Genomic DNA, 12424 nt, shown 5'->3' on the forward strand with positions numbered 1-12424 from the left:
CCCCAGGCCTGGCACAGCCCAGGCCCAGCACGCCATGTGTGAAGAAGGGCCCTGCATCTTCCAACGGAGCTAGGAGAGGGGCGCTGGCTGAGGTGGGCTGAGGGGCCCAGAGAGGAACGGGAAGGGGAGGGGCTGAGGACTCAAGGCTGGGGCGGCCACGCCATGTGAATCATCCCTGATGGAATCAAAGAAAAAGGAGTAAAACTGAATGTCCTTGGAAATTCCTTTAGTGCTCGGCTGTCCATGAAAACAGGATAAAGTGGCTTCCTCTGCCTGTGCTCCAGCCGGGCAGGGTGGAAGCGCTGAGCTCAGGCTGGGAAGGCCTTGAGTCAGGACGAGGGTGGGGCCGGGCTCTGAGCTGGAGAAGAGGCTCCAGCTTTGCTACTTGAGGGCATCCAGGTGGGTGCAGACCTGGGAGAAGACACTGTCCACGGAGCCTTCGGCATTGACCTGTGGGGAGATGGGCCATGAGGGCAGGATGCCGGGGAAGGCTGGGTGGGCCCCACCGAGGAAGGGGGCTGACCTCTCCCGGAAGCCAGGCCAGGCTCCCCGAGCCCAGCCACAGTGGGCAGCAGCCCCTCATCCAACCAGTGGGGAAACCAAGGCCCAGACAGGAGGGCTGGCCCAAGGTCACAGCAATTTGAGGCCAAGCCAGGCAAAGACCCAGGTTGCCTAGGGCAACCTCGGGCCCTCACCTTGCGGATGATGCCACGTTTCTCGTAGAAGGCGATCACGGGCTCCGTGGCCTTGTAGTAGGTCTCCAGGCGCTTCTTGATGGTCTCTTCATTGTCGTCCACACGTCCGCTGGTCTCTCCACGCTTCAGGAGCCGCTTGGTCATGGTCTCAGGGCCTGCGTCCACATACAGCAGCAGCGTGGGATGTCCGATCTGCAGGCGGGGCACTATTTACAGGGGCCTCATTCCTGCCCCCTGGGGCCATCTCCTCCCCATCTTCCCACTTCTGAGGCCCCACTGAGACCCACTCAGACCTTCAAGCCCTTCCCGCAAGGCAGCCTGAGGGACCTTCCTAAAACCAATCTGCCCTGCCCCTCCCCTGCTCAAACGTCTTCCATGGCTCCCCAGTGCCCTCGGGAGAAAGTTCTAACTCCTTACCTGACCTACCCTTCCCCCCACCTCCTCATCTCGTGCTTCTCAGTCCTTTGCTCTCCTGGCTTCAGCCACACGGACTGTCTGTGGTCTGGGCTCTCATCCACCTCCTCCCTTGCCAGGCCTTTGCTCATGCCGGAAACCTTGGCCAGGAACCCTTTCCCTCAATACCAAGTGCTCGCCTTCGGATTTGAGCTAAAATCTCATTCCTCTAGGACAGTCTTTGCAGATGCCCACCCCCACCCCCCACCATCCCAGCTCTCTGTGACACACGCTTCCAGTTCCCCTTTACTTCTGCCTCGAGCTTGTCTCAGGAGGACCTCTGGTTATTTACTTAAGGTCCCTCCCCCAGCCAGGCCTGGAGCCCCCGAGGGCAGGTAGGTGGTCTTATACCTGCAAGGCTGGATATGAACTTGACAAAGGAATAAGGAGGGCTGAGTGAAGGGGCGAGGGCCTGCTGAGCTCTGGGGGTTCTGAACAATGTCCCTGTCATTGCAATAAGCATTTCATCCGCGGGGAAGATTTGGAAGGGCCAGGAGGCCGACCTGTCCTCCTTCGGTGAGGCCCAGGCGCCCCCTGCTGTCCAGAGCCGAGAAGACCGGGTGCCCAGCCCTGTAGCCCAGTAGCACCCACAACGGCCCCAGGAGGGATGGGTTAACTTTCATTAACCACATTTTCTAGATGTGACCCTGAGGGCCTGAGGCGACATCATGCATCTGGTACATCAGGACGTGCCTCAGGGCTGCCTGGCATCTGACCTCAGGGTCCATGGCCTCCTAGTCTGAAGGAAACCCAGCCAATCCCCATTGCATAGATAGGGAAACTGAGGCCCAGACAAGGACAGACACTTTCTTGAGGTCTTGCAGTCATTTCGATGTCAAGGAATATAATATCCTCCCTCTGGATGAGGCTCAAAGCTATGGAAGCCCAAAGATGGCCCAGCCTCACAGAGACAGGCAATGGGGATGGAGGTCTGTCCTGCCCCAGCCCCCTAAGATGCCCGGTCCTCCCCGCAGACATTCCCGCTGCCGAGAAGCCCTCCCTGAGCCCACACCCGCCCTTAGAGGTCAGCAGACCTCTCCCTCCTCCTGGGCACTTGCAGTTTCATGTTTCCCCCATATGGCCTGTGACATCAGAGGTATTGGTGTGTGTATCTGTGTGTGCACATGTGTGTGCATCTCTGTGCATCCCTGTATCTGGATGTACTGCATCTGTGCGCACACGTTGCATGAGTGTGTGTGTGTGTACATTAGATGCTTGTGTACATGTGTGCATATGCCTCTGGCCTTGTGCATGTGTAAGTGCCTGTACCTGTGTGCACATGTACGTGTGCTTGTATGCCTGTGGGCGCATATGCCTGCAGATGTGTGTGTTTGAGTGAGGTTCTCCCCCACTGTGGAAAGTCTTCCTGGGGGACACCCGTGCTAGGCAGCCCAGAGCCCTCATCCTCAAGGCTCACTCTTTCCAGCCAGACTCCCCATGGCACCTGGAAGGAGACTAGACGCCCCTCTGTGGCATGCAAGGCCTCAGCCCGGCCTGAACGTCCCCACCCACATCACTGCCGGTTGCCCTGCCCAACAGATTCTGTTCTCCCCACACCAGCGTGACCCTTCCAGCCCTATCCATGCTGTTCCCTGCCCCTCTGATCGTGTGTTTATGGGGTGCCAAGCCCCACTTTTGAAGGATGCATTCTCTCTAATCCCCACGCTGCCCCTCAAGGCAGCTGTGAACTGTCTGTCCCCATTTTGCAGTTGGGGACACCGAGGTTCAGGGAGGCAGCCTGACTGGCCCAAGGCCTCAAGCAGCTGAGCTGGAACCTGCGGCCATGTTCGTGAATTCCCCAGCCTGGTGCCTTCTCTCCTTCCATTCATTTTCTTCTAGACTTCTAGAAAGACTTCCAGAAAGTCTCCCTGGTCTCCCTCCTTGCCCACCCTCCCACCCGCCCACAATCAGTCTCTCTCTCCCTCTGCTCAGAACTGCCCATCACAGCAGCCTTCGCCGGCTCATCCCATGTCACAGCTCCAAGAGGTTGCACTTACCCTCCGCTCAAACTCTTCCCCCTGCTTCACCTCCCGGGGGTAGCCGTCGATCAGGAAGCCTTTGGAAGTATCTACCTTGGCCAGCATGGCGTCTCGGAGCATGTCCAACACTGTGTCCTGGAGGCGTGGCAAAAGAAGGCGGGGTCATGACCCCCTATTCTCCACCCCCTCCTCGGGCCTCTGCACGCATTGCCCCACAGCCAGAAATGCCCTCTGCCCTAACACAGATTTCCCAAACAAGCCTCCCTCTCCAGGAAGCCTTCTGTGAACTGTGACGACTTGATTGATTGATTGAATCATTCATTCATTCGTTCATTCATTCATTCATTTCTTCATCCACTCAATAATATGACTGAGCCCCTCCTCCCAGCCTCCTGTCTGGGCCCTGAGGACACAGCTGTGAACAAAGCAGACCTTCCCTGCCCTCCGCAAACTCACAGTCTGCTGAGGGGACAGACAATTACACCGTTGATTTATAGTTTCCAAGCATGACATGGGTTATACGGACAAAGAAGGGAGGCTACTGGAGTATAAAGTTGGCGGGAGGGGGTGGTCTTAGCCTAAGTCTGAGGAGTCAGCAAGGTATGAAAGATGAGGAGGAAAGAACATTCCAGGCAGGAAAGAGTGTGATCAGTGTGAGGGGACAGAAAGGCCAGGGTGGTGGGAGTCCGGAGGGGTTGGTGGTGGGAGGGGTTGGTGGTGGGAGGGGTTGGTGGTGGGAGGGGTTGGCAGGGCAGGTCCTGGAGGCTCCTGGGAGCTTCCGGAAGGAACTTTCTGCCAAGGGCAGTGGGGACCCTCAGGAGGGTTCAGAAACAGGGAAGGTCATGGTCCGCCTTGCTAGTGTGTCATGGGCTTTGCTGGCTGGTGTCCACTCAGGGCCACCATCACCCCCCAACCCTCACCCTGCCGGGGCCCACTCACCAGTGGCACCAGCTGCCCCTTCTCCATGATTTCCGACAGCATCTTTCCCCTGGCTGAGCCTGAGCTGACCTCAGCCCGCAGGAGGTCCCCGGTGGAGAGGTGGGTGTAGCCGTACTTCTGGACAATCTTCTCACACTGGGTGCCCTTCCCCGAACCAGGCCCGCCTGCAAGCGCCCGCCCATTCAGAAGCCCCGAGAAATGGGACAGGGTCTGCTCGGGTCACCCAGTGAAGCGGGGGCAGAGCCCAGGGTGCAGCCCCAGGCCCAGGCTCCCACCAGGGCCTGCAAAGCCCCTCCCTGCCTGCTGCCTTGGACTCACCCACCACAAAGATGATCCTGGTTTTCTTCAGTTTCTCTGTGGGAGAGAAAAGGGAAGCAGAGCTCAGTGAGTCACTGGACAGAGAACCAGAGGTACCTCTGGGATCCCAGGCCTGTGCTGGGCCCCAGGCAGTTGCACACACACAGCTCATGGTCCTGTCAGAGAGGCAGATGAGTCAGCCCAGAGTGAGGGATAATGGGGCGAGGAAAACTCAGAGACCGGGACAGGTCAGGGAGAAGAGGGTGTTCCAGGCCTGAAGGCTACGGACTCAGCACACGCTGTGACGGCGACCCTCAGGGGCTCGGACGCCAACCCTCGCGTTGGCCGAGACACCTGGTCACCTCGGGCGTTAGCGTCTTCCACACTGCGGGTGTCTGGTGCCGAGCAGCAGGCCCACATGGTCCTGCTCTGCTGTGTCCCCTGCCCTTCCCCTCCCGGGCCCTGGGCCAGCCTGCCGCCTGCCTTCCCTGGGCAGTACCAGTGTGGAGTTGGCAACCACAACACACGTTGCCCTGGAGACGGTTGCCGGGGTGGGGGGGGGAGGGGGCTCTGGTGGGTACGTGGAACCCTTGCCCGGAGAGGGAGGGAGCTTACGTTTCAACCTCTATCTCAGAACTCAGCAAGACCGTAGCCCCACCAGAGAGTGGGGAACCTAGGCCTAGAGGCAGGGGCCTGCTCCAGGGATGCCAGAGCTAGGGCTGCGGCCGGGGCCTCTTCCCAGGCTGCCAGGCCTTCCCTGCTTCTCAGGGAAGCTCGCTGTGTGCACTTAGGAAAGAAGTCCCTGCCCCAGTGGGGAGGTGAGCTCGGCAGTTCCCCGGGGTCCTCCCAGCCACGGGGCTGGAGGTCTAGAGGAGCTGCCGAAGAACGACTTCTGTGGGTTCCCATCGTCTGCTGCCGTGTGATGGGCACAAGCCTGGGCGTGGGGGGAGGCCACAGCCCAGTGGCAGCGGATGTTCAGAGGCCCGGGGGTGGAAGGATGACCGCCGGCCTCAGGCCGCAGCAGCAGCCAGGACAGCTGGGTTCCTTTAAGAGCCGCCCAGGCCAAGGCCCAGCGCCAGGGAGGGATGGGTGGTGCTGCCAGGAGGCGGGCCAGCCGGGCTCTTGGCCCACGTCTGCCTCCAGGTCCCAGCCTATAGGAGCCAGGAGGGCCCAAGACATCCTCAAGACCCACCCCTGCTGGTCTGGGAGAGGGGCAGGAATGTGTCAGTGTTTGCCTTGGCATTTGCACTCTTGGGGCCTCTCCACAGGGCAGGCTTTCCCTCACCAGCGCCGCCCCCTCTCCAGAAAGAGCCAGAGATTCAGCTCTATAAATACCAGTGTAGGAGGTGAGCTGTGGGGCCCTCAGGAGCCTCAGGGAGGCCTCTTCCCTTCTAAAAGTAATCCTGGAGCTGGTATATCCTGTGAGAGGCCTGAGGAAGATGCTGGAGGCCCCCAGATAGGCCCCTTCTAGCAACCCCAGAGCCACGTCCAAACCCTCCCCGAATGTCTCCCGAAAGCACACCCCCTAAACAGATGGGCACACTGAGGCCCAGGCTGTGAGCAGGAAAAGAGGGGAGCTTCCGTACCTTCCATCCTGCCGAGGTCTGGGGAGCCGAGTCAGCACTCTGCAAGACAAGGGCACAGGTGGGGAGGGGGAGGGGGATTCTCCTGCCTCTGCTCCCACCCAGCCACATGGTGTGCCAGGCCCTGACGTCCTCTGAGGGTGGAGGGGCTGGTGGGGGCAGGGAAGGCCCAGGAGGCTGGGAGGACTTCGCAAAGTCCCCTTTCCTCTGGATGCCTCCACTGTCCTGTCCCTGCCTCCTCCCTCTGGGGCCAGACAGCGGGGGCAGCACCGAGGGGCATAAACAGCCACACCAACAACTGCTGAGCTGCTCCCCTTGCGATTCCCGGAAAACAGGCCCTGGGTCCTGCATCTGCCCGACAACTTGACAACGCGCCCCAGGGCCGGGAGGAAGGCCTGGAGGCAGGCAGGTGGGAGGGGAGCTGCACGTGTCCTCATCTGGGATGAGGTTTGGACTAGGATGCTCAAAGGGACACAGAGGCCCAGGGTGGGAGAGAAATTTGCGGGGCTGCTCACGTGACCACAGCCTGTACGGTCCTCAGCTGAGGGGGTCCCCAGGCTCTCACCCTTGCACAGGCCCAACTTCCACCCTTGATGTGGCCCCTGCCCACACCTTCCCTCAGTGTGCAAATCAGGCCCAGTGCCTCCTGGGACCCCCCCCCCCCCCCGCTCTGCATCCACAGCCCCAGGGGTCTCCCTCCACCTTCCCTTCCCATCAGTGCCTTCAGAGTGACTGCAACACATCTTTGGCCCCCACTTCTTTACTCCCCACCCACCAGCCCTCCCCAAGGCCGCCAGCAAACATCAGAGATACTCTTGCCTTGGCCTTTGACCCTCAACCCTTGGCCAGCATCCCTCCTGCCGGGGACATCCCCACCCGGGGCCCCTACTCCACCCTCTCACTTTTGGCGTCAGGTTCCCAGGACCCCCATCCCTGCTCAGCCAGCCCAGGCCTCCTCTCCCAGCCCCAAACATCTACAGCCCCTGGACAGGCCCAGAGATCCCGCAGACCCCGAGCCTCTAAACAGTCCCTCCCACGTCCCCAGCATTGCGCCCTATCACCCAGCCAGAGGCTGCAGTCAGAGCGGACGCCCTTCTCCCCACTCACATCCACCCCACACACGCGAGCCCCAGCCCTCCCCTCCTGAACGTCCCTCCAGTCCGTGTCCTCACCACCGCTGCCGTGTTCCAAGCAGGGGACCTGGCCACTGCTCCAGCCTCCCGTGGGCCTCCTTACCTCCGTACCCCACCGGGCCAACTGCAGGGTTTTCTCTGACAAGCATCAAACCACGTCTTTACCTGCTTAAAACCTTTCCATGTATGGCCCCCTCAGTCCCCAAAATAAACCCTAATGTAGCTGACCGGGCCCAGCGAGCTGGCCTCCAGCACCTTCTGCAGCCTTATCAGCCACTGCTTGAACTGCTCCGATCTCCCTCACCCACCACGACCGTGTCCCACTCCAGGGCCCGGCTAATGTTGCACCCAACACCTGGATGCCCTTCCCCAAGGTGCTACTGTTTAGAACTCAGTTCAGGTGTCACCTCCTTCAGGAAGCCTTCCTGGACTCTGCTCTCCACTCCCATACTGGCAGGTGACCGTCACCCAGCATCACACACACCACACTGTACTGGGCCTCTCTGCTGTATACCGCAGGCCTGTGTCCACCACGCTGGGCCTGGCCCCGGCTGAGCATAGCCCCGGGAGCCTCACTCCATCCTCACAGTCACCTCGGGAGGGAAGGAGAGACTTGCTACAGGGCCTGGCTGGGGTCACACTTGAGGCTACGTTTTCTGCTGCCCCGGGCCTGGCACCCACTAGGTCCTTTAGCAGCTTTGCTGACCGTCCCGCTGCTCATGGGCTGTGAGTTATAACCTCTTTCCTGCTGAGTGTGCTTAAGGAAGAGTAACAGCTGCCAGTGCCCCTCTGCAGCTGGTGGGGGAGGGAGAGGCCCCCAGGCCAGGGACAGCCTGCCACGAAGACACCCTGAGGGGTGTTCCTGACCCCACCCTGCCCTGCCCCCTCCTGGTAACCTAAGCCCCTCTGTCTTGCTGGCACCTGCCTCTTCTTGGTCCAAAATAACTTGGGTTGTGAGGAGTCCTCACAGAAGCCAGGGGTCCAGGACAGAGTTGGGTTACGGGCTCCGCACCCAGGCCTTATAAGGTCCCCAAATCAGGGCCATGGCAACTCCTAATATGACTGGGTGGTCTGCTGAGGGGCCTGGGGAGCTGAGGCCCGATGGGACAGCGACTTCTTCTCAATCACAAGGCAAGGCCAGGGCAAGACCCAGGTCTCCCAGCTTCTGACCAAGAGCAGCATTTCCAGTGGTTGGCAACTGGCTAGGGTTCAAATCCCAACTCTATCACTCAGCTGTGTGACCTTGGGCAGCTGCTGTACCCTCTCTGGGCTTGTACCCCCAGGCCTAGTCCTGCTGCTGCTGGAGAGTCCTAGGTAGGTAACTGAGCAACACGCAGGAAAGGCCCCATGGGCTGTCCCAGGGCTTCCACAGGGCCCCTGCTTTTCAGGAGGCGGGGGCAGGGGGCCAAACATCCAGGGGGCTTCCCGTCCCCCCAGCACTCAAAATGACATGACAGGATAGCTCCTCCCATCACCTAGGCTGCCCCTGCCCAGGTCCTCGGGGCAGGCAGTCCAGCCACAGCTCCCCCTCCCCAGTCCCCAGGTGGGATGTGCCAAGGGCAGGGACCTGGAGCCCCAAGAGTGCCGGCAGGACAAAGGGGTGACTGTCGCGGAGGCTGGGAGGGAGAGCAACACACACACACACATCCACAATGGCACACACAGTGTGGCACTAATACCCAGAGCAGAGCCTGGGGAACGGGCAAGCAGACGCACACAGATCGCAACCATGGATACAAACACAGCCACACAAACCCGGAGGACGCCCTGCCACACACAAACACGCACCCCCCACTCCCCGCAGGGGCACCCCCCCCCCCACGTGCACAGGCACGCACACGGGCACACACTGACCTGAGGGAGGGGTGCGGGTGGGCACCGGGGACAGCGTGTGCCCTGCCCGTCCTCGCCGGCCGCCCGCCCGCAAAGGCGACTATTTATAAGGTTGTCAGCGGCGCACGGCATGCCGGGAGCCAGCGCTCCTTGATGGCAGGGAGGGAGGGACAGAGGGAGGGAGAGCGGACCGGGAAGGGAGCGGGCACTGGACCAGAGCGGAGCCCTGATGGGAAGCCAGGCCAGCGCCCTCGCCGTGCACCTGCGGGTGGCTGTGCCTGCACACGCGTAGGGTACTTTACAGCTTCCCCAGGGTTTTTCATTCCTTCGTCACCCCCACTGTGCCCGCATCACTCCAGGGGGACGGGACCAGGCTTCCTGTATGACAGCTGGGGAAACATACCCAGAGAGGAGAGGCTCTCTGCACAAAATCCCAAAGCAAATTGGTGGCAGAGAGAGGCCAGGACCAGGGATGGAGGGCACCGAGGCATGGATTCTGGGGGCTTTGCTGGCTGGACAACGTCCCCCAGCCCCTCCTCGGATCCTGCCCAGAGGTCCCTGGGCCAAGACCCACCTGGAACTCCTCTGTTGGAAGGGACCCAAGAGCTCCTCTGGGACAGTAACTTCCCGGGACTCCAAAGACCACCCACATACCCATCTCCGAGGCGGTGGCCGTGTAGATTATAAAATAAAACCCAGCCCTGCTCCCATGCGGCTGCCAGGCAGCTCCCAGTGAGGCTGTGTGAGGATGTGGGTCATTCAGAATGCTGAGGGCACCCAGATGGGGGACTGACAATCCTGATAAAAAAGAACAGCTCCCATTAATGAGACTCAGTGGGCACCAGGTGCCGGGCAGAGCACTGGACTCAGACCATGTCTGTCAATCCTTAAACACAGAGAAGGAAAGTGAGGGTCACAGGTGTAAAAGAACTTGCCTGGGGTTCCCAGGTAGAGAGTGATGTATTTACCCAGCATTTTGCTTGAGACCGGGACACAGCAATAGGTGCCCAGTGATGTAGCAGAACAGAGATGAGAGCCTAGGACCCTGCATCTTCAGAACTCAGGCACTTGACCACTAGACCACATCACGACCTTGAAGGCAGCAGCCCCAGATGGAGTGGGTTGAATTTGGAATTTGTCTTGCAGGCACAAAAGAGCCATGGAAGGTGTTTAAGCAAGAGGATGAGACTATCAGAAGGGTGAGACCACCTTAGATGGGTGGTTTCTTAGCAACAACAGCAACCTGGACTCCAGGAGGCCTGGGCCTGATCCCAGCACGGCCACCTGTGACGTCAGACAAGGTTCTTATTCGTTGGGATTTTAGTTTCGCCATTTGTGGGAGGGGTGAGTAGTGGGTCAGAGGCTCTGCCTTAGAAATTGTTTGAAAGGCCCTCTCGAAAGCTGTAGGTGGTTGTGTGAACTGGCAAATTGATGATGGGGAAAGCAAATTGATGATGTCAATCAAACTTTCAAATGTGTCTTTCTATTCTTAGGAATCCCACAAGTGGGTGCAAAACGTGTACAGGATGCTCTCTAGTGCCAGTGGAGACTGACTGATGGGAGGGACAGTGGCACAGACAGTCAGGCTGGGGAGATGGCAACTGCCCTAGAGTCAGCTGGAGAAAGGAAGCTGGAGGTCTGTATAGCTGGTGGGGCAAGAGAAAGAGGCAAAAGGCCCAATAGCCCTGATCTTATCCCACCTTCATGAAAACAATTCTAAACATGCGGATGTGTATGTGCGCATCCCTAAATTTTTTTTTTTTGCATTTTAACATCTCTGAAATCAGGCTTCCCTGGTGGTGCAGTGGTTAAGAATCCACCTGCCAATGCAGGGGACAAGGGTTCGAGCCCTGGTCCGGGAAGATCCCACGTGCCGCAGAGCAACTAAGCCCATGGCCACAACTACTGAGCCCGTCTGCCACAACTACTGAAGCCCGTGTGCCTAGAGCCCGTGCTCCGCAACAAGAGAAGCCACGACAATGAGAAGCCCGCGCACCACAATGAAGACCCAACACGGCCAAAAATAAAAACAAACAAATAAATAAATTTATAAAACAAAACAAAAATCTCTGAAATCGTTTTGTCTTATAATCAAATCAATGGTATCTTAAAGTTGATGAACTACAGCAGAACTGAGAGAGCAGTTGTGTGCACAGGATCGCCTGGGTGGGGGTAGGACTTTCACTTCTTACTTAAAGGCTTCTCCATGCTTTTTTTTTTTTTTTTTAAATACAACAAGCATCTATAGATGTACCTTGAGGACATGATGCTAAGGGAAATGAGCCAGTCACAAAAAGACAAATATTGTATGATTCTACTTACACAAAGTATCTAAAGCAGTCAAATTCATAGAAACAGAAAGTAGAATGATAGTTACCACGTGCTGAGGGGAAAGGGAGAATTTCAGAGAGGCAAGATGAAAAATTTCTGGGGGTCTGTTTCACAACAGTGTAGAAAAACTTAATACTACTGAACTGTACACTTAAAAATGGGTAAGTGGTAAATCTTATGTGCTTTTTTTCCACAATAAAAAAAACCTTAAAAATCTTACAAACCGAACAAAAAATATTTTAAGTACCTGTTTTAATTATTTCATTTACACATGACCTATGGATTTTCCACCAAGACTGGGATATTAAAGTTTCAGGATTTTTTTCCCGGCTACAATCTTAAGAAAGAAAAAAAGGGAGAGGGGAAGGGAGGTAGGGAGGGAGGAAGGAAGGAGAGAAGTAGGGAAGGAGAAAAGCAAGGAAGGGAGAAAGGGAAAGAAAAAAAAGTACACGGAAGAAAAATCTGGAAGATTGAACCCTAAACTGTCAACAGGGAATAGGACTGGGTGATACCATCGTTTTCCATCTTACAGTGTTTGTATAGTTCAAGTTATTTTAAAATATAAAAAAATACCTAAAACATAACCATACAAAATGAAACCAAGTCTTAAAAAACATTTTAAAATATTCTAGCTAATAAAGAATTCCAATGAGCCAGCATCGGGGGATATATCTGGGGTGGCCACTCTCTGAGGTGCACAGCTGGATCCATGTGTCCAGCACATGGGGCGCAGGTGTGGGGCTGCCCTGGGCGGGCCTGGCTGGACCGCAAAGCATCCGCAGGAAACAGCTGGAGTGGCTGCCTCGGGCAGCACATGTGGGGTTTGCAGCTGGTGGGAGATGCCCCCTCGCCCAAGGAGGAGTGGGGGGTAGGGGCCTCACAGGGGTAACTGGGTAAAAGAGTTCATGGGAGGGCCCTGAACCCCAAACTAGGAGGTGGATTTGGTCCTGACCACAGTGGGAAGCCAGTGAAGTTTTCAGAGCAAAGCTGGCCGTGATGAGGTGTCTTCAGGAAGTTAACTTTGGCCATGAGTGGAGCGGTCTCGGCTGGGTCCCATCTGAGGCCGTGAGAGCATGTGGAGTTGAGGACTAGACCCTGGACCTCCTGCCCTCATCATCCTCCATCAAAGTCCTACCTGCTGACGCTGAACCGAGCTTTCCTAGGGTCCACCCCCAGCAACC

The 12424-nt window shown here is 57.7% G+C and overlaps 1 protein-coding gene across 3 annotated transcripts; it reads right to left on the minus strand.

Moving 5' to 3' along the window:
- Positions 1 to 209: 209 nt before the first annotated feature.
- Positions 210 to 9029, minus strand: AK1 (adenylate kinase 1). 3 transcript variants are annotated; one of them, XM_004269179.3, is made up of 7 exons: positions 8934 to 9029; positions 5950 to 5988; positions 4385 to 4420; positions 4067 to 4230; positions 3146 to 3262; positions 696 to 887; positions 210 to 450 (listed from the first exon to the last, which is right to left on the minus strand). In XM_004269179.3, exons 2-7 carry the CDS (start codon positions 5954 to 5956, stop codon positions 382 to 384), a joined length of 585 nt encoding a protein of 194 aa, XP_004269227.1. In that variant the 5' UTR covers positions 5957 to 5988; positions 8934 to 9029; the 3' UTR covers positions 210 to 381. The 3 variants fall into 3 exon arrangements, with proteins under 3 accessions (XP_004269227.1, XP_033283033.1, XP_004269226.1); XM_033427142.2 differs by lacking the exon at positions 8934 to 9029 and adding an exon at positions 7487 to 7604; XM_004269178.4 differs by lacking the exons at positions 5950 to 5988; positions 8934 to 9029 and adding an exon at positions 4726 to 4783.
- Between the last annotated feature and the right edge of the window lie 3395 nt (positions 9030 to 12424).

This window comes from Orcinus orca, chromosome 6 (assembly GCF_937001465.1).
Source record: "Orcinus orca chromosome 6, mOrcOrc1.1, whole genome shotgun sequence".
Taxonomy (NCBI): Eukaryota; Metazoa; Chordata; class Mammalia; order Artiodactyla; family Delphinidae; genus Orcinus; species Orcinus orca.